Source organism: Phalaenopsis equestris, unplaced genomic scaffold (genome assembly GCF_001263595.1).
Source record: "Phalaenopsis equestris unplaced genomic scaffold, ASM126359v1 Scaffold000629, whole genome shotgun sequence".
In the NCBI taxonomy this organism is placed as follows: Eukaryota; Viridiplantae; Streptophyta; class Magnoliopsida; order Asparagales; family Orchidaceae; genus Phalaenopsis; species Phalaenopsis equestris.
Window position 1 is genome coordinate 82,784 of NW_018165069.1, and position 27,372 is coordinate 110,155.

At 35.6% G+C, this 27,372-nt stretch overlaps 1 protein-coding gene across 4 annotated transcripts in view; it reads right to left on the reverse strand.

The window, feature by feature from the left end:
- Positions 1-3,024: 3,024 nt before the first annotated feature.
- LOC110030008 overlaps positions 3,025-27,372 on the reverse strand; it is a 71,393-nt gene continuing 47,045 nt past the window's right edge. For 2 of the 4 annotated variants that reach the window (XM_020732541.1, XM_020732538.1), the window contains exons 12-14: positions 8,513-8,629; positions 3,402-3,511; positions 3,025-3,321 (exon numbers count right to left, since the gene is read on the reverse strand). In XM_020732541.1, the coding sequence (XP_020588200.1) occupies positions 3,425-3,511; positions 8,513-8,629 (204 nt within the window). In that variant the 3' untranslated portion in view covers positions 3,025-3,321; positions 3,402-3,424. Of the gene's footprint in view, positions 3,322-3,401; positions 3,512-8,512; positions 8,640-27,372 lie in introns of those variants that run through there. The other 2 variants (XM_020732539.1, XM_020732540.1) reach the window with 2 other exon arrangements.

A 27,372-nucleotide genomic window follows, 5' to 3' on the forward strand; every position in this document is an offset into this window, starting at 1 on the left:
CCCCCCCCCCAAGTGACGAGTAGAGCTATGGTTCCCATTGCTTCCTTCCTCTTGCTAGAAAATCTATTAAGTGGGTCAACCACAACAATCAATCGACCATTGTCAACGCCCATTTTGTCAAAAAATGACTTGAATAATATGTTCATAGAGCTGTTAGCATTGATGATAGCACTGTCAACACGGTGACAAAGATAGCATCATTGTAGGGGTTACTCTTAGCGAGTAAATCTTCGATGATGATTTTGGGCATAAGGGCGGTTGAACTTAATTATCCCGACAGAAGCCTCTTCAAACTAGCTCTCCATGATAGGTCTCTACGTCCTCCAAAAAAAGGCAAATACTATATCTGTAATGTGGATTTTTTGGGGGTTCGAATTGGTTGGTCCAATATTCCTCCTGCCTTCCCTTACCATTATGTCGTTGCTCTTGGTGCCAAGAACTCTTCAGTTTCCTAGCCTTAATCAACTCTTTGAGCAAGCCTTAGAGGTGTTGGCACTCCTCCGTGTCGTGCCCATGGTCCCAATGATAGGCACAATACTTTTTGGGGTATTAAAGGTAAGTTATGGTCTTTATCAATGGGGCTCTACCCGCCCTATTGAAGTAGTCTTTATTTTATATGACCTCTGCCATCTCATCCATTAAAACTCTCAACATAGTTATTTTGAGCACTTTGTGGTTTAGAAGCGGGCGCTCATTATACCGAGATGGCCGCTGGTTAGGGTACCAGGCTTGACTCCCTCAGTGATGCACTTTGTGGTTGCCTTATGACCCCGAAGCAGTCGAGTGCTTCATATTAAGGACAGGAGAAGGTCGTGAATCATGTCTTGGTCTCCATCCCTCACCTTGGGCAGCCCTTTTCTGTGGGTGAAGGGTGGGGAACTCTAAGGAAATGGGGTTGGAGTTTTACTCCTCCGTCGATATATATGCTTGTTGGCAAGCTCCAACAACTCAGCTAACGTTTTCAACCACTGCAAGCCTAGAAGTATTAGACATGTACTTACTTCAACCTTTGAGCTAAAGCAACATGGGTGATCGTGAGTTCCAATTCCCTCACTTCCAACATCTATTTCTGAAAGTATGTGATTAATAAGCAAAGGTTCTCTCTCTATCCCTAGAGGATTTGCAGGATGATCTGCGAGTTCTTCTAAGGCTTCTAGGTGCTAGCAAATTACGCCACAAACATCCACTTGAAATCGGCGAACAATGTGATTACTCCGGACAATAATCCATTGAACCATCTAAAGGTTGACTCACTTAGTGTAATAAATAAGAGAACTTTTAAATTTGTTGGTGATCATCAACAAATACCCACTCGACTCAAATGAGGCTATGTGGTTGGTCAAAACGGTCTGCACCTTGTAGGACTATAGTTTCAGCATCTTGAATTTCTCTGAGAGCTCAACCTAGAGATTTGCTGAGAGAACGCATTCTTAAGCCATCAAGGTACCTCAATGTGCCTGAATCGATGCCAATCGATGTCTATCCAACATTATGGAAATACTGGGATTCACCCTCTCATTACAAATTTGGGAGGACTATTATGTTGTTGTGCGCCGACCCTTCTTGATGTTACTGAGCTCTTCATATAGTTAGTTCGTCTCAAATGACATCCAACAATTGATCCTTCAACTCCTAGATCTGCTAGGCTACAAATTCTCTCGTATGCACTCCATAATATAGGTCTCTGTTGTGGGTTTCTTCTCATTGGGCTACTCTTATTATTTGCGGCATAATCCACAATCACCGCAACTTTTAAGATGTTCAAGCATAATTTATCCATGAATCATACCCAATAATTAGTGAAAATAAAGAGATGAAGATTGTAAAAGAAAAATAAATAATAGTTTATCGTATCATAATCATAAAATTATTCTCCTATTTATAGAGATGATAGAATATTATGATATTACATTTTCCCCCTGTTTTAAAGAGATCCATACTAGGGTATTTTTGGTATTTTACATGCATGAGCTTATTGTTAAATTGCTCTCTAGCTTGGTCATTTAAGCTTAGTTAGCTTCGAGTCGGCAAAATTAGCTCGATCATCTGAGCTTGTCGATATAGTTATGTCAGTTGATATGATCTAGTTGTTAATCCTTCACCCCCTATTGGGAGCCTCTAGGCGTTCCTAGGACGGGTTGTAGATACTAGAAACTAGTTTTTCCCTTGGATCGGCCTTCTTGTGATAGTTGGCTCAAATACTTCTTTGTCTCATTTCTTATTGGGAGGCTCATTTATGCATCCTTGGATTGCCTTTTGTCTATCTTGTGATTCGATCAGCTTTAGTCTTGTTAGCTTGGCTCAAAGAACTTTACTTAATCAAACAAAGCATGCCTTGAGATCTCTCAGTGAGCCCACCTTTCCTTTTGGAGCATTAGATCTCCTGAGGATCTGTGTTGGCACATTTTTTTATATACAACTCTTAATCGCTAATATCTCAATTAAGTGCACAATATAAAAAATTTTAGAGATATAAATGTTAAAAAAATATATTTAGATGTTACATATAAGTACATAGGATTGGCAATATATGTAAATGCTCCAGAATGGATAGATGTAGATGCAATATAGCAAATTTAAATCTTATATCAATTTTTTAAACAAAATGTTTTTAAATATTCTTATAAATATTAGCCCCAAAAACCTATATTGCTCAAGTAACTTCTAGCTACAACTAAAAGGTGAAAACAATTTCAGTCTAGTTCGAGCCACACAAGGTTTGAGCTTGAGCTTAATTAAGTAATCAAGTTCGAGCTTGAGCTTGCACTCAAGTCTACAAGTTGACTTACAAGCCAACTACTTTATTACAAATAACTGAAATTGATAATAACATACCCTAGTGTTATAATAAAATGACAAATATAATGAATAATTAAAAGATAAATAATAAAAAAATCATTTAATGTAAAATATAAAATATCATCCAATTTCTTTACATTTATAATACTTTAAACATAGTCTTGATATTTTATATCTTTTAAATATATTTTATATTAATATATTTTTTTTTAAAAATGAGCCGGCTCACAAGCGAACGAGTCGAGTCGCAGTTGGCTTGAGCTTGGCTTGTTAGATCATCGAGCTTAGTTCACGAGCCACATATCAAGCCGAGTTCGAGCAGACCCATAAGTTAGCAGGCCCACAAGTTAGCTTGACTTGCTCGCACCCTAACTAAAACCAATAAATGATCTCCATGGAGCTTTTCTTAATTGATGGTGCTTTAAAAGATGAAAACAATGGCTAGCATTCCGTACAAATATTCTGAAGATGAAATGAAGTTGTATAATTTCAGGCCATGCCCCCTGTATAATTCACCTGCAACTGCAAGTAAATTATTGAAAAAGTGAACAGAAGCGACTTCTATAGCTCTGCTAAGGATAAATCAGTTCATGAAATTATACCTTTTCGATGCTTCTCAACAAAGTTAATGCGCAGATGTAGCTTGCAATCTAGCAAGGTTGGCTTGACGATTTCCCAAATGATATGCAATGGCTAACCACAAAAAACATAGCTGAAAATGTAAAAAGGAATTTATCAATAATAGTTTGAAGAACAACTCAGTTTGTTTAAATAATGTGGTTTCTCAATTTTGTGTTCTTTTTCAAATTTAAAATATGAACTACTTCGATGGACAGTCTCAGAAGGCTTAAATGTATTAGCTCTGTAAAAGTATGCCGCTAAATTCAACAATACTTGATTAACCAACCAGTCATGAAGTGTTAGAAATACATTCATGTACAACAAAAAATAAAAATTAACCATTTTTTTTAATTGTCAACAAGACAGGTTAAATAAATAGACCAAATCTTGTTACAGGACTATCCGTCCATCCGAGATGTTTCATGTCGACCTCTTAACAGTCTCCATTTTAGGAAAATATTATATTTATAGTCTCTTTTCAATTAAATGCTTTAACAAAAAGACAATAATAAATTTCAACAGTTCAATATTGTAAGATCTTGTCAATCTTAATCGGTATGCAGCCATGGACAGTTGGAATAATTGGTGGACCCTTGGCAGACGCTTCTATTACTGGATTTCTATTTAGTGTGCTTTTGTTCTTTCTGGAATCTATTCTCTACTCACTTTTCTACACATGGGTGGCTCAGTGACATCCATCTTATTCTGGAATTGTAGAGAAGCCCGCACCATTAATTATTTGAGACAAATAACTGGGGAGCATAAACTTTTGTTTGCAGGACTTATAGAGACTCGTACTGCTGATCTTAGCCATAATGAGGTCGACTGCATGGCTGGCATTAATTGGGACTTTTCGTTCCAGCCAGAAAATGGCAAATTCAGAGGGGTTATCATTCTTTGGAGAAGAGAACTGGTGTTCTCGGTCATTAGCAGCAATCATGAATAATGCATTATTGGGACTGCCCAATTCCTAGACAACAGGAAGAGAGCATTGCGAACATTTATGCTAATAAAGATCACCTTGTCAGATGGAGGCTGTGGGATGAGCTGATGTGCTGGATTGATCTCTACTCCAGAACTCATTGGAGGGGATTTCAATTGTATCTACTCCCAAAATGATAAAAAAAAGTGGCAAACCTTTAATACATTCTATGGTTGCTCAAGAAATGCTTGATTTCATGAGTAGATGTGATGTGCACAACCTCCGTTACAGGACCAAGGTTCACTTGTTATAAAAATAGAGAAGGAAAGAGCCGGATTTGGGTCCTGCAGTCTATTGTATAAGGGCAAGATAAGTAAATTTACCTCTCTAGAAACTTACCTTTTGCTTAAGGCTCTGTTACGGGACTGTGAGCCGTATGAGGCTGTTCCGCATATTTTTGTTTATCAATTTCCTGTGTGTTTCCGTTGGGTTGCCGTGCTCTTTTCTTCAAGTTCTTCATGGTATCCAAGCACTAGGCTCAAGATCATTCGAGCTTATTCCTTCTATGGATTCAACTCGGGAGATTATGTAGACCTTTCAGAGGTCGGAAAATAGTAACTCAACCTCAATCGAGCAGATTCCGACCACTTCTATCCGTCCCTCTCTGATGTTTTTGATAGCTGATCTCAAACACCTTCACCTAAACCCCATTATATGCAAACACTATCCTATATGAAAGGCATAAGACCTCAAAATTTTTATACCAAATGCATTCCTAGGGTTTCTCGATGGAACCACACCATGTCCCCCTAGATTCACCGAAACTTCTATCGAACCACCAGTCCCAAACCCGCATTACGGCTCAATATCGCCAACAACAATCATAGACGAGCAGCCTCCCACTCCTCAATTTGCCCCCCAAACCACTCGTAGTCAACCGGTCACTCCCACTAGAGGCTGCGGCCAATCTCAACACTATGCTTGAACCAGGGGTGGTCGAAGCACAACTCGACTACAAGTTACATGCCAAATATGCAACAAATTTGGTCACCTTGCAGCTACATGTTGGCACAAGTACAATCTTGAGTGCTCCTCTCCAAAATCAGACTTAGAAGAAGCTGCTTCAAATTAGGCTTTGAACTCCGGAGCTACAACACACCTCACTTCACATTTCAACCACCTCCAGATAGCTACTCCAACAACTGAGGTAGAACAACTCACGGTGGGAACCAGCCAATCAGTTCCCGTTGTACATACAATGTTGGGTATTCTTCTGACATCTCACCAAAAGCTTTTGTTACCTAAAATATGACATGCTCCCACTTTGTCCTATAACTGATTATGCTTTCATATACTAATTCGTTACAACAGTGTTGTTATTCTCTTTAACATGAACATTTTTACTATCTTTGATCCAAAGGCAAAGCAACCACCACTCTGGGGCATCAGCTCTAATGGCTTGTGCCCAATCCAATCTCTTCCCCAACAAATTCAAGCTCTTGCTTCGTTCACACAACCGTCAACCTTATGTTATGCCTTGGTCATCCACATCCCGATGCTCTTAAGTTTTTATCCCAGCATACACCTAATGTATGCAAAAAAATACCTAATTCTATATGTAATAGTTGCAATTGGAACAAAAGTCAAGGCAACATTTTTCCTTTTCTCCTTTACATACATATGCATCGTTGCATTTAATACAATCAAATATATGGAGACAAGCACCCACCTAATCTACTCTAGGATATAAATACAAACTTTTCGTTAATGATTTCTCATGATTTGGTTGGGTTTTTCCTATGATGAATAATACCAAAATTGCATCCAAATGTATCACTTCATGAAAAAATGCTTCGTACTCAATTACTACCACCGTCTGTATTTTTCGACCTGATGGTGGCGCGAATAAAAAAATTCTATACTCTAGAACTTTCTCAGTCATAATGGTATCCTTCATCAATTCTCTAACCTCACGACTCTAAACAAAACGGCATTGTTGAATGTAAACACCACCATCTTATTGAAACTTCACGTACACTACTACATGACGCTTCTCTGCCACTCCAGGTTTGGGTAGACACTGTCTTTACGGCAGCCTATCTCATTAACACGATGTCATCCAAGGTTACCATGACCCCATGAACTACTCCACAAACATACACCCACCTACTCTCATCTCAAAGTGTTTGGATGTCGATGTTACCTGTGGCTGTGCCCACATTAATCACAAACTCGCAGGTCGCTCTCAACCATATGGGTTTATTGGCTACTCACTTGACCGTAAGGGCTATATATGCTATCAACCCACTTCAGGGAAACTATTCATCTCTCGACACGTCATCTTCGATGAGAGTGTCTTTCCATGCCAATCATACCCTCCTCCAGATACACCCACCACACCCACAATTTCCACAGATACACCCCTCCTAGTCCCTCCCTCGGCCTGCTCAACACCAACTCTACCACCTACCAACAGCTCCTCTCCAAATGCTACAGCAACCTCTACCCGCACTCTCCCATTCCTACCTCCACATGCTACAGTTCAATGTCCTTGTTAGTTCACTTGATGCAGTATGTGTTGCATTTAAAATGATCATTTTATTCTCATTTTGTAATATTGTATTCTTTCATTTTGATTTATCTGTTTTTTTTTTTTTTTTTTCATTTGGAGTTCAAAAAGCCCCTTTCAATTTGTTGTTATCTGAAAATTCATTTCACTTGAAATGTCAAAAATCTCACGTCTCCCCCATGTAAAGAGCATTTATGGGGAATGCTAATCACGCCCATCGTGTAAAAAAATGTGTGCATGGTAGTACCTAAGATACCATCGTTTGGGAGCCTTCTATCCTATCAGCAAGAAAAGCATACATCGGTCTTCATGTTCCTACAAACGAGTTTGTATAGAGATTTTGTCATAGTATTGCAGAAGCACTTAAATTTGAATTTTCTCATCATGCTACAAAAACACAGCCTACCCAATATGTCGGAGGGGTCGTTAGTTTCTCCCATCACAACAAGAACAAAATACATGGGTTCTGCTCGTCATGTCAAACGCATTACAAGTAAAATTTTTAGTTTTTATAAGATTGATTTTAATAGCTTCCTACATCATACAATAATGACAACGATGAAGCAACAAATTTACAATAATGAAATGACAAAGATCTTTTTTTCTCTATTTTTTTCTTTATTATTTTTTTTTTTACTGTCTATTTTTAGAGAGAGTGGAATAGAGAGGATGACAATAAGAATTAGCCTAAAAGAAATGAATGATTGAGGTGGTGATAGAGAAAAAAATTCATGGTGTCAATCCAAAATGGTTAGCATAAGACTAATAATGATGATGACGTAGTATAATAATTGTTTCAATTTATGCAATTTAGTGGTGGGATCAAAATTTATGCACTAGTGTGCCAACCAAGGAACCTTCAACTTGGAAGATAATGACCCATCTAAATTACAAAATATTCAAGGGTTGATTATTCCATTCTGACTTTCTTTCCCATGATCTACAAAATATTCGAGGGGCTTGAATACAAATTAAATCATGAAAACATGTTAATTAGGGAAACAAACATCAAACATAGTACATGTGAGTAAGATCATTGAACTCAATTTGGAGTTATTAAACATACTCGATAATGGTGAACCCGATTACAGCCACAAAAGTTGCAAGATTTGGGAGACCAAAGCTGAGGGATGTCACAATTCCATTGTAATTTCTTGTCAGCAATTTTTTTCCCTCAGCAGCATCATAAAAACCGAATATTGAAATAAAAGGCACCAAAAAAGAAACTGAGACGTATTGGTTGACACTACAAAAAAAAATTGAACTACGCCGCTTGGTGAATAAGAAATGAGATTGAATTGTAATCAATCATAAGCTAATAATGTCAAATGTCCCTATAATACCAAATTTTAGACTGCACACAATAAATTTTAGGCGGAATTTTTAAAAGATCCCAGTCGTTGGATCGATCATTCCTTATATCATATTATTCACCAATATGTGTTCCTCACTGACAATATCTAAATACATGGTTATGGGCGTCCATTGTTCTGAGAAATGGAACATTGAGTGCTCTAGAGGATCTAACGCATTTCAATTTTATCAATACACTGCTACCAAAAAAAATGTAAAGAATGAGTTCCAGAGAAAGGCTAACATACTGGTAAAGCATAAAGAGAAACTGAAGATGGTCCCTTGTTAAGGTCGCCAGAGAGTATTTTATAAATCACGGCAGCGGTTGCATCACCAAGTCTTTGAACAAAAACATCTATACAGACCTGAAACAAGCTTTTGAACACAATTATTGTTCCAAGAGTTGACAAGATACAACAAGAGAAACTGAAGTAATAAATGCATGAATATCCAACAATTAGGTAAATAGAAAAGATTAAAATAAGGAAGAAACTAATATGCAACAACAAGTTCAAATATTCCATAGAAAACACTGAATGTTTTCCTTCGAGAAAACATGCTATCATGTTGATATTTGTAATCCTAAGGCTAAATCTTGCTTAGTCTATCAGCTCAGTACTCAGTTCCTGATGCTGTCTGGCAACCCAATAACTGACAACTATCCTGAGGGGTTGTGGTTTTCATTTCAAGTTTAGCAGTTTTTCTTTTACTAACTTGTTAGTAACTTCTATTAAATATTTTGAGAACACTCTAAAAATATTGAATAGAATTTAGCCATGCTCGTATGATTTGATTCTTAAAACCTTCTAGGATGTATACCAATTTTAAGTGTGACAAAGCCGCATCAGCGTGATTGAATGGCATATAAATAAATTTTCGACTAAAAATCAAAAATAATTTGGTCACATTATACTTATGATGTTCCATGCTCCCTTACAATAACAAGAAGTTTTGGTACAGCTTACTATATGAACTTAACAGCCATACAGATAATCTTTCTGCAACAAGAGAACAACGTATAACACAGCCAAATGGATTCAATTTTGAAAATTATTGCAAGAAAGTTACCCCTTACCATTCATCTTGGTTTACATTTTCATTACATCCTAGCTCAATTTCATCTAGTTTGAAGAATTTTATTGTTTCAAAGAAATTTTCAGTCTATGAGCATGTCATAACTCTTATCGGACTTCAAAACTTAACATGCTGGCCTGACTATTATCTATTTTAATGGATGATGCTTATTTGAAAATTTTAATATTGGAAGAGTATATAATTTAAGAAGAACAAATATTTATTCTACCTTAATTATATCTATTCTCTACTTTATTTTCTGTCAATTATTACCTTAATTATATTTAATCTCTTTTTTTTTTCTCTTTTCTTTGTTTTCATATTGCATGCCTATAAATAGACATTGTTCTTCAGTCAATAAGATCATCGAATCTGTAATCAAAACGAAGTATCAAAGCTCATTGTAAATTTCTAACCCACCTACCCATCACAAGCTCTAGTCATGCCCTAGAGTCTCATTGTATTCATTTTTCATGCTCATGGCACCATCACATTGTCTTTCATCTACTTACACCATACCTTGTCATGCTCAATTTCGTACCATTCATAATGCAACTATAATGCCCTGCTTTTGTGTCACGCCAAACACCTCATTACATTTCCCTGTAATCTCTTGCTCTTGATCGTACACAAAATTAGGAATAGTGACCTTATAATCATCCATGGTACGAATTTTTGTATAATATAACTCCCCAACTTAAATGCATTCACATTGCATGCGATCTTCAAATCACTTAACATGTGCGGTTTATCCCTCACAGTTGACTCTTACATCCTACGCTCGCCAACAGCTATGCCCAACCTTGTCGTTCATCCTCCTTAAATGAACAATCATACTTAAGTTTGCGTCTTCATTATTTTAGTCTTTCCTCAAGTCCCTCAGTTTCACCCCTTACAGTATCATGGCTTTTGTCTGTCCTCTTAATGAGAAAAAAAAAATCCTTCACGATAAAATTTGATTGTATGAAATATCTCAAGTTATCAAGAGGTTTTTGAATTCTTGCAGCTTCGCATAACAAAGTTTATTAGTCATCACCTTAATGTTTCTCATTAATTAAGAAATGACACGATCAAGCTTTCACAATGGCAAGATTCTAAGGGACCGTTTGGGGCAGCTTATTTGGTGTGGTGACATTTTGAAAACGCACCTAACCTGTTTGGGTAAACTGTGTTTTGACAGTTTTATGCGTTTTCAAAAAGCCGAAAACAGCGTTTTCACACCGCACCTATCTAGATGCGGTGGGAACTTTCTGGCAGCAGTCTGGCTTTCCAAAAAAATAAAAATTTATAATAGTCATCACACCTAGTTTATCAACAGATTATTTTTAATAAGCTTATCAGCAGATTATTCAATAAGCTACAGCTGCCCCAAACAGACTCTAAATATCATGTTCTTACTTGGCTCCTAAAAAGTCTTGGACAATCAATTGCTTCTATTGTCAAATTTCAAGACAACCGAGAAGAATGTAGAATTTATTGATTCCGCCTATTTTTAAGGCAATAAAATCTCCCATTTGTGGGCTACGAAAATTCATGACCGCTCCCCATGAACTCTGTACATTTGTTTTAGTTTTGTTTTGAGAGAGATTTAGAGTGTTAAATTTTCAAAAAACAAATTAGATTGTAGATAAGAAACCATCAAGAGATTTCGCCCTCATTTTGCGAGAATTTTTTTATCTGGGGTTTAAGGTTTCTCATAGGAGCAAGCACTTAGGTTAATTACCCCTTCCAATAATGAGAGAATACTTTCAATTAAGAATGGTCATTGAGTATTGAATATTTAACATATAATAACCGTATACTTAAGATTTAAATTGTACAATTTATCACTTGAAACTTAAAGTGAATGGTGGGGGAATGAAGACTAAACCCGATCAAGATTTAATGTCTTCGTCATATCGAATCGTCATGGTCCCTGATCTACTTAGAGGAAGTATTTGACCTAACTTTACTGAAGAATTCTTGTCAGCAACCATGGTTACGTCGTTAAAGAGATCCTTGTAGATATGGAATGGATATTTTGTTTAAGGAAGCAAATTTAAGTTGACCTTAACTAACATAAGGTCTTATGCTAAATAATTGTATACTTATAATTCAAAACTCAAAGAGTAGAAAGTCATTGAGAAGCATACGGGCTGACCGTGACCATAATATACTTGTTTTATTTGGCGGCAACCACCCCATCAAAGGTTTTTATTTGTAACAGCTATTTTGTAGTGTCATTTAGTGGCAGATCCGCGAGAACAGAACACTCCAATCACGTCCTTACTCACATATCACTGTTTTTATTGTGAATATAGAGGTGCATTTGATATGACATTCACTCTTGGTGAACTGAAGTCAATCAAAAATTCATCACCCTCAACAAACTATAGCGGAGGGTGGATGGATTTTGCTTTTAGCATTTAAGTGATTGAATTTTACTTGCATATTATTTGTTTATTTTAAAAATCTTTATATTAAAGATTAACCCCTCATGTTAAATTTGAAAATCAATACGGCCATCAACGGGAAATTAAGCATTTGAAACATTTATATTTGAATGAGGGGAACATTTAGTATTATTAAATTAAACATCAGGGTATAAGCCGTGTCGACCCTTGTCCTTACAAAGAGGAGGATTGAAAAAAGTGATATGGACTTATAAATTCTTATTTTTAGGATTTAGACGTTATTAAGCCTACTAGACTTGTCAACTTCAGTCCTTACAAGGAGTGGACTTGGATCAATTGGATGGGACATAGCATTCTTGAACTTAGTGTTTGAGCATTCAATACATTGGTTAGAACACAAGCGGGCTTTTATTTATTTATTTTTAATTATGTTATACAAGTTTTTGAGATTGTGCATAGTTGACTCATAAATATCTTAAAATATTTATAGCTTGAGAGTAGTCAAATTGTTATTCATATATCATAAAAGCACGTGTACAAATTTCAAATCCTTGCATTTGACTTTAAGAACTGACTTTGAAGTTTAAATATGAACATTTTTTTATCATTTAGAACTTGGAATATTTAAAGAAATATATGATTTTAGAGTTTAAAAAGGAACGTTTTATATTCGCTAGTAAGTGTGTTGTGAATCCGATGGCGAGATCAAAATATTAATTCTTTATTTTAGCATTTAAAAACGACATTGATGTCTTAAACTTAGCCCCTATTTATGATATTTAACCTTTAAGTAGGAGTGTAAATGAGCCGAACACAAGCTGAGCATGTTCGGCTCGTTTATATTTCAAGCTCAAAAAGTGTGGTCGTGTTCGGCTCGTTTGTTTAGCGAGCTGAACATAAGTTGTTCACGAACAAAGAGTCGTTTTAACAACCCTAATCACGTAACTAAAAGATGTTAAGGGTTGGGTCAAGATTTAAAAATTATTGTTTATATTAAAACATCATTCGAATCTAATTGAATAATTTTTATTTTATTTTCTTAATTAATACTTTTAATTGATTATAAATCTTTGTAGCCATATAATCAATTAAACTTTTTAAAAATACTACTCATCAATATATATATATATATAATTGATGAGTAGTATTTCGAGCCAAAACAAGTCGAACACGAACGAACAAGTTTTTATTAGTATTCGGCTTGTTAATTTAGCGAATGAACCGAACACGAGCTTCTTAACGAGCAGAACATGAGCTGCTCGCGAACAATGAGTCGTTTTAACAGCCCTACCTTTAAGTTAAGCTCAGCCCCCAATTCGCAGAATTTGACATTCAATTTAAGTTTAATCTCCCAATTTATGACATTTCATATTCAATTTAGGCTAAGCCCTCCTAATTTATAATAACTTATATTTTAGTTAAGCTTACAAGCTTATCCCCTCCAATTTATGATATTTCACATTAAATTTAAGCTTAGCCCCTCCAATTTATAGATTTCATATTTAATTCAATTTGTTAGCCCCTAAGGTTTAACCCAAGCAAGCTTAACAGTAGCTATCATGTTTCAAATTGGACTTGTGAATAGTTTAAACTTTGGAATATTAAAGCTTAGCACCATAAATTTTGGCAGCATCCCGACGTCAACCACCGTCAAGTAAAACGGGAGAATGTCAACATTCTCAGCTGTCTAAAAAAACTCGTTGGTCAGTGTCGTGAGACAATGTAGCTGGGGAGCTAAATAAAACATTTAACGAGCAATCTCAAAAGATGTGACTGGTCTTCAATATACCAACAGAAATGTTAGGTTACAAATTAACATTATCATTTCGGCGCATCAACACCGGTTAGAGGGAACAAGAGAGTGCTAATCTTCTCAGCTATCTCAAAAAAATTGTAGGTCAGTACTGTAAGACACTACGATTGATAAGTAAAAGCAAAATTTAACCCACGATCTCAAAAGATGCGACGGGCCTTCAATATACCTGCAAAAAATGATTGGTTAGAAATTAAAATCCTTATTTCGACAACTTCCCGCAAAACTCCCACTAGGGGGCACAGAGGAGTGTCAATTTTCTCAGCTATCTCAAAATAATCGTTGGTCAGTGTCCTAAGACACTACGGTCGGGAAGTAAAAGACACATTTAACCCGCGATCTCAAAAGATACGACGGGTCACTGTACTTTGCAATTACGTCGTTGTCTTTGCAAGCACATAAGGAGAGAAATACGTGTGTTTGAAGATCTTCGCTGCGATTGTTTGTTGATTTTCCTTGGTAGCCTTAGAGCACGACTGTATCGTGAGTCGAGTAGACAAAAAAGGAGATAGATAGAGGTCTCTGTGTTGCGATCCCGTTGTTGCCTTTCCCGGGTGCAGGGTGTGTCAGAAGTCCCTTCTATATGCCACGAATTTGTTGTCGCCTTTCTGTAAGCTCTAATCGCAACTCTATCGCTCGACAGAAGATGGTTTGGTGGAAGGAGCCGCTGAAGGAAGAAATGTGAGACAAGGGACTTCAGCTTTAGGGTCGTGCGCGCACAAGGAAGATGAACAGCGAGCGCTAGGCTTATGCAATTTTCTTTCATCAAGTGGAGTGAAAATTGAAGAGAAAAAAATGAAGCGGAGGCAAAACCATGGAGAAAAAGGGATGCTTGCGGTTGTCTAGAACCGAGCCGGTGTGCGAATGAGGCTGGCCCCCACGGTTATGGAGTTTGTCATAGTTTTTACTTTGAACAAAAAAAAAAAAGACTCGCGCGAACAGTTATGATTTTCAGTGAGGGAGACTGAGTATGGGTTGTTCAGAAACATTTACAGGAGGCTGAAGGATTAAAATTTAATTTAAAATTTGTTAAGTGTAATTAAATATTAATTGAAACCATTGATACAATATTAATATATTTTTAATGTCAACACTATTCTACAATCTTCATTATGAGCCTTTTCTCTTCAATAAAATGATATGCCGATTCAAAGTACTATATTACATCGAAGAAAAAGTAGATTGAATTACACCAATATCATAACTTCATTATTGAATATGTTTTCTAGCAAAAATTGAATGAAGTTCTAGCTGCAAAGTTTCTCCCTATACCACACCCCTCCCCTCTTAGCATACAGTCTAAACTAACGGTCAACTCTCCACCATACCCGGCATTGCAGCAACTCTATCATGTAATATGCATCACAAAAATCTCAAAGCCTCCACCTTTCGAAAATGTTCAATCTGGCCTTGATGCCAAGTTTAAGAGGCAGGAGAGGTGATCATTTCCATGGAGAACAGAGTAGTGTTGTTCATAAGAAGATCTCCATACCCATTTTTTGCAATGCAGCCACATTAGTCATCCGCCTAAACAATGCTAGAAAAAGTCAGTATGTATCTGCAGATCGCTAAAGGTTATTGCTTTCATCTAGTTATGGTTCTGTTACCACCAATTGAGATGACTATGAACAAATGCAACCCTTTACTTTTCACATCAGGGGCCTGGGACCAGGCAATGGCAGTGTTTGTGAGCACTTTGAATATGGTAGTTAAAATCAGAAACATGTTATGACAAATATTCATCATTTGTTCACCAAAGAAAAAAGTTTGAAGCATTTCAAGAACACAAAAAGAGTTGTCAGCGATCATTTCAATAAAAAATGAAGTAATTAACACTATGGAGCTAGGAAAAGCAAGAACAACAAATGCTTCCTTAAAGAGAAACTGAACCCATATCCAGATTTTGAGAATAGATTTGAACAATATAAGGGTAAAATTTCTCTAAAGAATCATCGAGTGTAATGTCCGGTGAGATAGGTAGAGAGTCTCTATTGAGATGAGCCTCGAAACATTCAAAGAATTTATTTCCAATAGCCCATTTAAACTGATTAAAAAAAAGAAAGATGACTTGGAAAATGACCTCACTCAAGTCCATGTAAAGTTTCAAAACACATCCAAATTAGATACTTAAATTAAATTTATGTGCTAACTTACAGGATTATGTCTCAGATTTCAACTGCCATGGATGATAGAATTGAGGTTTGTAACTTTATTGTTTTTATAAACTAAAGGAAGATGATTTTAAAATGGATTTAAATTTTAATCACAACGAAAGCGTTACCTTTGAAAAGTATTTACATAAAAGATTTAATAAACTCAATAGTGAAATTTGGTAAATGAAGAACCGGCCATGTCTGCATCCCATAGTTTTTTATTATTATTATTTTTATCTGCATCTCATAGATATTTAACTCTGGTATTTAACTGTATAAGAACTACAATGAAAGCAATTATTCGATCTTAGGACCCATGGCTCCTTTGTTCAATGAGTTTCACAATAAGCTAACAAACTATGGGAATTTCCACTCAAACAAAAAGCAAATATTTTGATGACATTTGCAATGTAATCATAAGTCTGTTTGATTTGAAAATCATGTGAAGTCATGAACAAACAAGTGCAATCGCATATATCAATCATATTTTTGTTCATCATTACACAATAGCACATTAGCTTGATGAATCGAGTATAAAGATAAATGATATGCTTTCAAGTCCAACATTATCATAAATTTGAATTCTTGACATACCATGTAACAAAAGAATCTCATATCTCATATCATTGTTAAACTTCATGAATAGTTTATATTTAAATACTTGTCATACCATTGTAACAACATGAAAATAAAAATATAAGTTTTGCTAAAGTTAAAGTGTTAACATCTCAACCCTTTTAAATTCAAAATATCTTTTTTTTAAATTTAATATTTTTACGAGCAATGATCACCATCATCATAAATAAAAAAGCCCCAAAACCTTCATCAATATCATCATTATCACCTAAATCATAATCTTTTTCACCACCCTCAAAATTTTATGTTTAGATGAAATAATGCTAAAGCTAAGTGAATAATTCTATTCTAAGTTTTTTAGATTACTCTCGAATATTATAACCATTTCATAAGCATCAATCGCATCTGCAATAGAACTCCATGTCAAATCTTTTTAATAATTAAACAAATTTATCTTCATTTACCTCATCATCTATTTTTAATGTAAGCATTCATTAACATCAGCTATATCAATAGATCAATAACATAAAGATGATGGTATATGTGAATCAAAACCCTATTATACTTCACAAACTAAACCTTTGAGGCAATTATAATCCGAACTGTTTCTTCTTTTTTCATGAAGCTACAATTAAAATTAATTAAATTCTTAAATCAGAAATTATAATTATTATACTAATAATCAATACATAATGTTATTTTGTACTTACACATATAATATAATTTGTTCACATCCAAATAAATTGACGGTTAAGCTAAGCACTCTAACCACAAAACTCTGCATATGTGGAGCTCCTTGGCCGTACACTAGTCACCAATCCCTTGGAAGTATTTAAAAACATTCATTATTATTTAAATATCAAAATATTAGTAAATACTAATCATAATTTTACTAAAATTATATTATTTAGTGTCCCAATTATTCTGTCTTACAGGTATAGGAACACAAAAAAGTTATTCATCCATAATGTATACAGTAACTCACTATCAATTTTATCAAACTCATTGAGATTCATAGTCAACTTAAAATGCATGCATATAATCCATCAATTATTTTCTTGTATTTTAGAATATAAGAATCACAGAAAATATTCATAATTTAAAAATGTACAACAACAAGCAAAAGTCAATCTTCGATCAATAATTTTAAAAATATGCTTGTACTTATCACTCTTGGTAAAACAAACATTGGTTTTTTTACTATATCCATAAATTCATATATAAAACCCATCAAAGGATTTTTATTTTCCATTAACTAATCCAAGGATCTTGGAAAAAGGGCCACAAACTTGGAGTGCATATGCTACTATATTTCGAAAAGATAGTCTGAAGATGGTTGGTTGTTCTTGGTTTGCCAAAGCCTCTTTCAAAGAAGGCGCAACATAAACTCATCACTTGTAATTTCTTTTTTCTTCATTTTTTTCTTTTTGGGCATTTACTACTAATGAAAATATTATAATGCCAAAAAAGTAGTACCAAATTGAGCCTTGGCATGTTTGACAAGTTAACTTTGATTTGCAATCTAATTAAGTAAAGCAATCAAAGCCTTGAATAAATGAAATTAAGTATCACCTTCGCATTCTCAAATTATTTTCGTAGTCCTTGAACCTTAAGGATACCTTTCATTATTAAATCTAAATGAGTGGTGCAAGGAGTTCAATAAAAGTGTGGATATCTATCCATCAATAGTCTTCCAACAATAACAATTACAAACCATTCAACAATAAATAATTTATTTATGGAAATATATATATTGACCATTATATATATATATATATATAAAGGAATGGTCAGAGACCACCTCCAATCACCCCTAATGTGCCTAACAATTCGAGTACCACCTTCTTAAGACCAACTGTGCCAGAGGGGGTTCGAAACCCAACCTGAGGGGTCTTATACCGTGGATGCCAACCAACAGACCGGGGTACTCGGCATATATATATATATATATATTCTCACTTAAAACAAAGTGAAATGTATTCAGTCACAAAAATAAACAAAAAATCTTGGAAGCATCATCAATCAATGCTGAAAATGACACAATATGCTCCAATCTCCTCACTAAGCTTGCCCAACAATTCAAATATCTTCAGTACGTCTTTTGAATAAAAATCTAGCAAAAATTTACCCTATAAATGCAATTTTTCTTGGACTATTCACCAAAAAAAAATAGCTTTATTGATTATGTGATGTCCAACCATCATCTATTATAAAACACCTATATTTAAGTTAAGCCTCTTTATGACATAGCAACAATTGCAAGTGTCCAACCTCATTCAAGTATGAAACTCACACCTCATGATAGCTAAGTGGTTTCAAGCCAAAACCAACTTGTCCAAATTCCTCCACTATTATACGAAAGCTAGCATAATTAACTGGATTAAAAGAATGTTGCTACCTTTAAATTAATTATTTGGAATGTTTTTTCTCTCATCACTTTCCAAATAGCATCATCTCTTCTTACACTTCACCCTTCCATTGATTCACCACGTCAACAGGATTGGAATAAAAGAAGTATTTGATGGTCTTTTAGTCTTCAAAACCTTAGAAAAAGTCATTGAATTTTAACTAGATGCATGTAATTTTAATGTAGGATATCTTCTCTATGATGCAACGCATAATCACTATCACTAAAATTATTACGAGACATTTCAGCTAAGGCATCCTTTCAAAACCCTGTTAAAGACTCATTTCATCTTTCACATGCTGAGGGCGGTTATTACAAGCTTTGCCATTTCTAAAATCTCTAAACAAGTGTTTTTCACGACAATAAATTCCTTCTTTATTATTTAATCACAAATATTTGCATGTCATTTAATTTCTATCACTCTTTTATCAAGAAAGTATAATTCCGTGTAGGATCTTTTTTTGTCGATTGAATTGACTCTAACAATCTCTCTGGTACCTAATCCAATAGAGAAAATAAGGTAATATATTACCACTCTATTTTTCATCTAAATTGCATGGATAATACCAAAACTCAAAAAATAAGAGTTAGCATGAAGGTTCACACACATGGATCACATGAATGCACTTTACATATCATTTTAAGAATTGTTCTCGCAAATTCTATGATTTTACCATTTCACTTCATTAACTTCTAAACTTCTTTAATTCACCATTGTTCTTGCATTTATGTTATGATGTTTCAGCTAAAAAACTTTTGAACAATAATGATAGCAAAAAAGCTTGTCAACTATAATCATGTCATTCACCTTTTTCTCCCAAGGTACATAGATTCATTCAATGACCCTTTCTAGTAGGACTTTGTACCATGATGAACTTTCTATCTTCAAATAGCATCATTTTTAACTATATTTATAGTTTGACATTTTGGCATTATTCCGAAATTACCTAAACGAAGGAAAAGAAAAGAAAAATAAATAAATAGAAATTGTTATTTAGCTACAAAATTCTAACAAATATTTAATTTTCTTCCTGCCTTGATTTCATTTAGCAACCAAGCAGAGCTCTCTAGCGAATTTTCTAGTTTTAGGGTATTCTCATCTTTTATTTTGTATTATTCTTTTACTTAAATCTTATTTAAAATGTTTTTAATGATTAGAAACATTATATTATTGACCCTCATAGATACTCTAGAAGACAAGTCGATCGGAGATGTTGAGAGCAACAAACGAACAATGCGACACTTCAAGATTAATTTCGGAATGTCTCGAGCATGCTTTAAATTCATCCCAAGCAAAGTAAAAAAATAATAATAATAATACTGTCATTGCGTTCAGAACATCGAGATTAACCAAGAAGTTTTTCATGACCGAAAGGAGTGATCACGGGAAAAACGGCGAAATGCTAGTGCAACATGCATGAAACAAAGTTGAATCAGCAAAATAGACCATGCAAGCGGGTCCGGAACATCGACGCTCATATTGTTGGGTCTTTATGGGCAAAAGAGCGGCACATAAATCGAAGCATTTAAAATCATAAATAAATTAAAATAATAATAATATGAAAAGCCTTCCAGCACCTTTCCTTGCAAGCCACCGCCAATGCTGCCATATGCCTCTGCCGCCCACCTTAGCCAATCAGAATTATACCATGTGTAAAAAATAATAATAATAAAATATATCTGAATTAAAACCTATCAGGCTAATGCTATATACACAGCTCTCCCGGTTCTTACACGATCCTTCTCTTCCTTTCCAGCCTCTAGTACCTCTCTTCACCACCTTCTCCATTGAGTCACGCGACGCAGCTCTCAGCTCTCCTTCGTCGCTACTTCACCACTGTCGACCCAGCTTCGCCTCCGGCAGCTCAACCGGAGGTCCCAGCTCCGACAAAGCTCCCGCCGGTAGCCCATTCCCTCTCTCCCTCTTGGTTTAGCTATGTCGGTCACTTGCTTCTGTCCTACTCAAACTCCACGCGGCAGAGACCTACCCCGTCTATCCAAGAGCCCCTCACCCAGCCCACGATCTACATTCTAGCCTTCACCAGCAGCTCCTCCTCTCTGCATCTCTCACCAGCTGCTACAGTCCCCTCCAGCCTACCTCTCACGCTATCTCAAGTTGCCCAGATAATTGTTTTCCCATGGTGTCGGGCACCATTTTACATCAGAACGAATGATCAGGTTGAGGGAAATGTTTGGACAAGTTCTGAGGGTTAAAGTGATTACATTTGATTTATTCATATATTTCTGGTAAATAAAAAAAAGTGGTAGTATATCACATGGAGGTAGTAAAAGCTGCTGTGCAGACTTGAAACGAGGATGATTTTTGTCTTCCGGACAAACTGCAAGCTACAACCAAGAAAATGAGATACAGCAATGACTTGCGTGTTATTGATGGGGTTGCTCACTCTTTCAAGAGAGGAAAGAATCCTCTAGTGTCTAAGTCAAATCAGAATGAAGCTAAAAGAACAGTCAAAACAGCCATGAATTTTGGCATCCTTGGTCTCAATGGAGAGCTAACTTGAAAGATCTATGGAAGTGGAGGAAAAAAAAAAAGCTGAATCTGCAAATGAATAATTTTTCAAGATCATATAAACTTAAGTACTCATCGTTGGCTGGGAAACTTTGCTTTATGCGTTTGTATTTGCAGGGATCATAAGCCTCATGCATGCTTTCTTAAGCGTGGTGGGTTAAAGACCCGTTTGCGTCATATCAATGCGACGCTCCGTGTGTGTGTGTGCATTATTATTATTTTTGTGCATGTACACGAAGCCTCGTGTACGCTTTCTTAAGCGTGGCGGATTTTGAAGAACCCCAGGCCACATTGTCGAAAAATACTATGTACACTTTTTTAAACGTGGTAGAAAAGTCTTACTTTTCCGATGCAGCCCCATAAACAGAGATGATACAAGAAGACTGCCGAAGTGCTGCCGGGTTTTTGTGTGAATGTCAGTTATAACCGGAAACTAAATTAAATATAAATAAAACTTGCACAAATCAAAGAGGACTCAACGACTCATCAACGAGCTCAAATAAAACCTGTGAGTGGTCCATAATAAACACTCAAATGAGAGCTAAGCATGAGGGAGGGAGATGTATAATTCCAAATATACAATCAAAGCCTAGATCATTTTCATCACCACCGGATTTGCAATCCTAAATATACAAGCGGACATAAGCTGAAACTAAAAGCTTAAAGTTAAAAATATTTGCACTCATCTCAAAGATAATATGCCCATGTGAATGACAATAAAACCCTCTAAAAGGCAGTCAAAACTAACAAATATGAAATACCCACATGTGCTCCGGCAATAACCCTAAGTTCTTAAATTTAATCGTCTGAGAATGTTTCGAAGGTCGAAAACATGCTTGAGCTAAAAATAAATTTGTCTAGAAAGACTTGATGTGATCCAAAGCTTTGCAAAAATCTAATTTTCAATTATCAAATTTAAATCTATGTAATTATGCACGCACTTGAGTGGGTCGCTTTTCCCATAGGGCGAGGTTGTAGGTTTCATAATTTGGTCATTCCAATCATCCTTCCTATAGGGAATGCAGTTGATAAGATTGAGCCCTCGCTGAGCCAATCTAATCTGCCTCCATGCATGTAATGGAGTCTGCAAAATTGAGCCCCAGCTAAGCCAATCTAATCCTTCCTACAGAGAAGGGAGTAGACAAGATTGAACCCCCACGGAGTCAGTTTGATCCTCCTTACAAAGACTGAAGTTGACAGGACTAATGATCTTCCCGATGTTTAAACAATCAATCCCCGATGATGGCAGTGTTGATTGGTAAATCTCAACCGGAGGGATCTCTTTTCAAAAATCCAATCTCATAATCCATTTTAAAACTCAAATAATGGAATAAATCATGAACCTGGTCCCATGAGCTAAACAGAGTCAACAGGATCCTGTGAGTGGGACAGAGTTGACAGTTTTCAAAGACATCAATCCCCGATGACGGTCGTGTTGATAGTGAATCTCAACCAGAAGGATCTAATTTTAGAAATCAATCTCAAAGTCCACTTTTAAAACTCAAATAATAATATAAATCATGAATCTGATCCTTTGTGAGTGAGACTGAGTCGACAGGGTTCAAAGATAATAATTCCACGATGATTGACATATTGCTTGTGAATCTCAACTAGAGGGATCTATTAAAAAAATCAAATCTTAAAGTCCTTTTCTAAGGCTCAAATAATATATATTATAAACCTGATTCTCTGTGAGTGAGACAGAGTAGACAGGGTTCAAAAATAGTCAACCCCGATGATGGTCATTTTAATTGTGAATTTCAAGTGAAAGGGTTCGTTTATAAAATTAAAATATTTTAAACCATAAAAAAAAATAATATTTAAATGAAAATTTATGTCGCCTAACCTTTAAAGAAAAAATCGATTTGTCAACCGCAACCATTTTTCAAGATGAACAAATTTAATGCCAACTGAAGCTCACAAAAAGCCAATGTCATATCAAATATACTTACTTCAAAATTATCTTATGTTAGTAAGGGCGTGATCATAGTTCTCTGTCTACGCTGTTTAGCCACCAAATGACATCACAAATAAGCAGTTACGACTAAAGCCCTATAGCTGAGGGGTTTGTCGCTAAATAACAATATTATATTACGGCCACGTCTGTAGCTCGTATGTTCTCCAACGACAGTCTCTCATTTTAAGTATTAAATCATAAGATATATTTGATCGGCAGAAAACCCTCTGTAAGCTAAGGTCGACTTAAATTGGTCCCCTTAGACAAAAATCCACCCCAGGTTTATAAGGTTCTCTTGAATGAAGCAACCCATAGCCACCGAAACGGATTCTTTTGTCAAGTCAGGTTGACTGCCTCCGCTGACTAAGTAAACCAGTGTACGTGATAACCCAGAATGTAGAACTATGTGACCTTGAACGAGTTCTTCATCATTTTCCACACTATCTGCTTTGAGCTCATGGTGATAATTTTTATAATTTTAAAATTTAAACTTGTTGTCACTATATTCTAAGTTTGAATACTTGACACCTAATGACTAGCTTTAATTAAAAGCACATGACTAGCCTTAATTAAAAGCGCTCCCCCCATTATCAGGAGAGATAATTAACCAGAGGGGTTTGCGTCTATGGGAAATCTCGAACCCAGTTCATAAAATTCCCATAAAATAAGGGTGAAATATCTGAGTAGTGTCTTATCTACTATCTCATCTGTCATCTGAAAATTCAACCCATAACTAAAAATACCATTAAGCTCTCGACGAGAGTTCGGGGCTTATCAAACTTTAAGAGCCCGTAGATTTCCAGTGACTCCACTGGAGAAGGTTTCTCTTTCCATCTTTAGCTAGTCCTTTTTTGTTATAATAGTAGTGTTAAAAATATGTTAAGAGATTTACTATGCTCCGTGCACAAATTTCTGGCGACTTTACAGGAGAAGGTTTCTTTACTCATTTTTGGCTAGTTATCTCTTCGCTACAGTAGTAGCATTAAAGAAATAATTAAAGATTTGTTGTGCTCCATTGCGCAGATTTCTGACGACTCTGTTGGAGAGGGTTTCTCTTTCCAACTTTGGCTACTTATCTCTTTGCTATAGTAGCAGCGTTAAAAAAATGATAAACGATCTGGCGCGCTCTATCGCATAGATTTCTGGTGACTCCGCTAGAGAAGGTTTTCTTTTCCATCTTTAGCTAGTTATCTCTTCGTTATAGTACCTACGTTAAAAAAAATGATAAAAGATTTGTTGTGCTCCATCGCACAGATTTCTGGCGACTTCGCTGCAGAAGTTCTTTCTATATTTGGCTAGTTATCTCTTTGCTAAAATAATAACATCAAAAAAATGATGAAAAATCTACTGCGCTCCATTGCACAGATTTCTAACAACTTCAATGGAAAAAGTTTCTCTTTCCATCTTTAGCAAGTCAACTTTTTGCTAGTAGCAATGATTAGAAAAAATTTGAAGAATATAAAAAATTTGTTGCGCTCCATAACACAGATCTCTGGTGAATCCACTGGGGAATTTTTCTCTTTTCATCTTTGGCCAGTCAACTTTTTGTTATGATAGCAGCGTTAAAAAAATTTGAAGATGATGAGCGATTCTATTAGGGAAGGTTTCTTTCCATCTTTGGCTTGTCATTTTTTTGACATGGTAGTACCTAAGAAAATTGTTGTTAAACAATAAATGAAAAAATAAATTGCTTTTATTTATCATAATCACTCATAAATTTGAGTAATCTCTATCTAGTGAGCATCGGAGTATAACCTATCAATCTCAACCTAAGGGTCTACCGGCGAAAGGTCCCAACACAAAAGTAATTTTTATCTAATGAGCGTTAGGGAATGGCCTTTGAATCTCAACCTAAGAGTCTACCGTCGAAAGTTCTGAATAGAAGGTAATCTTTGTCTGGTGGGCATCAGGGTATGACCATTAGATTTTAATCCAGGAATTCACCATTGAAAGGTCCCAACATAAAAGTAAACTCTATCTGGTAAACATCAGTGTATGATCGTTGAATCACAATCCAAGAATCTACTGCCGAATGGTCTCAACAAAAAAGTAATCTCTGTATGATGAACATCGGGGTATGACCAATGGATCTCAATCAAGAAATCTACCACCAAAAGATCCTAATAGAAAGTTAAACTCTATCTTTTGAGCATCAGGGCATGATCAGTGGATTTCAATACAGGAATCTACCATCAAAACATCCTAACAGAGAGACGAGCTCTACAAGATGAACATCAGGGTGTGTCAGTCGTTTATTTTTGAAAAATCATTTAAATTTAATTTAACATATATATATGATTATAATTTTAGAAAATAATGTTTTAATTTTTGAAAAGTGAGACCGAATAGATCTCACACATTTGATAGTTTAGATGGTTGAGCGCGATAACACAAGTAGTACACTATCCCAAAAGATATGCATATAACTCGTTTGTAGGCTTAACTACTTCAACTAAAAGATTTGTGACGTTCGTTTGGTCTGCGAAACCCTTTTTTTATAAACCGACAAGTTCTCCTATTTAATACAGGAGATTAAATAGGGTTTATATTAAGTTGGGTTTTTAAACTCTCTATAGAGGCAAGCTCCTATAGTTAATTACATCTTAAATGACCAAAATTACTTAAGAAGACTCTCGATTAAGATCTGTGGTTTTGTCTTCAAGATTTCAAAGTTTAAGTTTCCAAGGTTAACTATGAGGAAATCAAATGAGAAGAGCTCAAAATAGGAACAATTATTTTCATGAGTCAATGGAGTGAAAGGTAGGAGATGTCACAGATCCAGGGGGAACCCTGGTGACTTCTCAACTATCCTACGATTGGACCTTAACTCTGAAGAGACGTCCTACACCTCGTTGTCGTAGTCTCGATCGACGCTGTCAGTCCGCTTGCTTCCACGCTTCGCTTCTTGGCAAAAAAAACTACTCTAAGTTCCTCAACATATCGATTATAGGTTCGGGGTTGTGGTGTGTATAAATATGCAGTTATTGGGTCAGTGGCTCACTATAGGGTATCTCTTAAACCGAGTGTCTTACTGTCCTCCATCCTAAAAGTTCCCTGCAAAATTTAAGGAAGCAACATGATTAATAAAAAGGAAACATGCTACGAAACGCAGTAAACAATAAACAGTAGCATCGCAAGCATGAATTGTATATATATGTGTATATATATGCAGTAAAGTGATATGCAGTAAAGTGTGCAGTGAAGAAAGTGAAAGGCTGTAAATATAAAAAAAATTTGTATACCTGACAGGTAGGCGGCTCCCGTAAATGAGGTCGGTGTCGCAGGTACAAGTAAACGAGTATAATGAAAAGAATTTAAGAAATGTGTAAGCAGGAATTTATATAAACAAGAATAAATAGCGAACATCACCTGAAAAAAAAAACTCGAGAAAAGAAACAAATGACTCACGGTAACTCAAAGAAAACCATCGAAAATACGAGAAAAATCTAGAGAAAATCATGAATGATTTACAAAGATTGCAATAAAACCGTAGAAAACACACGAAAAATCCGAGAAAAGAAAGAAAGTCGTAAGCATTCGGGTCGGGTTAGGCTCAGATTTAGGTATTCTCGAGGAACTCCGAAAGCAACTATCGATCACCCGTATGTATAGAGCCCGACATTCAACAAGAAAAGTTTCCTACAATAAGACATTCAACTAGAAATTTCCAATAATACAATCCTAAGAGGGCAATACTTAGCCCAATGCAGACAATTAACAAGTGGACAATTGAATTATATTACTTAAAATTTATATTTTGGCATGCATATAAGTTCCATGCATATAACAAAAAATAATATCTATTTTTGTAGGCAAAATACTTTTGTAAATAGCGTATTTGTTCTTATCATTTTTTATAAAATATGATTGTCTACAAGTCGATCGCACCCTCGGGCTAGGACCACCAAAACCCTAAGAAAACAAGGGTGTCCTACTAGTCTGATGTCGATGAATAATATTGTCATCCTATGTTTCACCATTTCCCGAAATTGGGTTCCAATGTCGTAGGATGAAATATTATTTCGCTCTACCATCGAATGTTTTTATCATCAAGGCCTAAAACCCCAAAAAGGCCATCCAACTTACGACCTAGCTTAATTGTTTCATATATAGCCGCAGCTATATGCGCACTTATGTTTCAGACATAAGTGCCTAAAACACAAACCAAGAAGCAAGGAAAGTGAACTGAAAAGCAAGAAATAAAA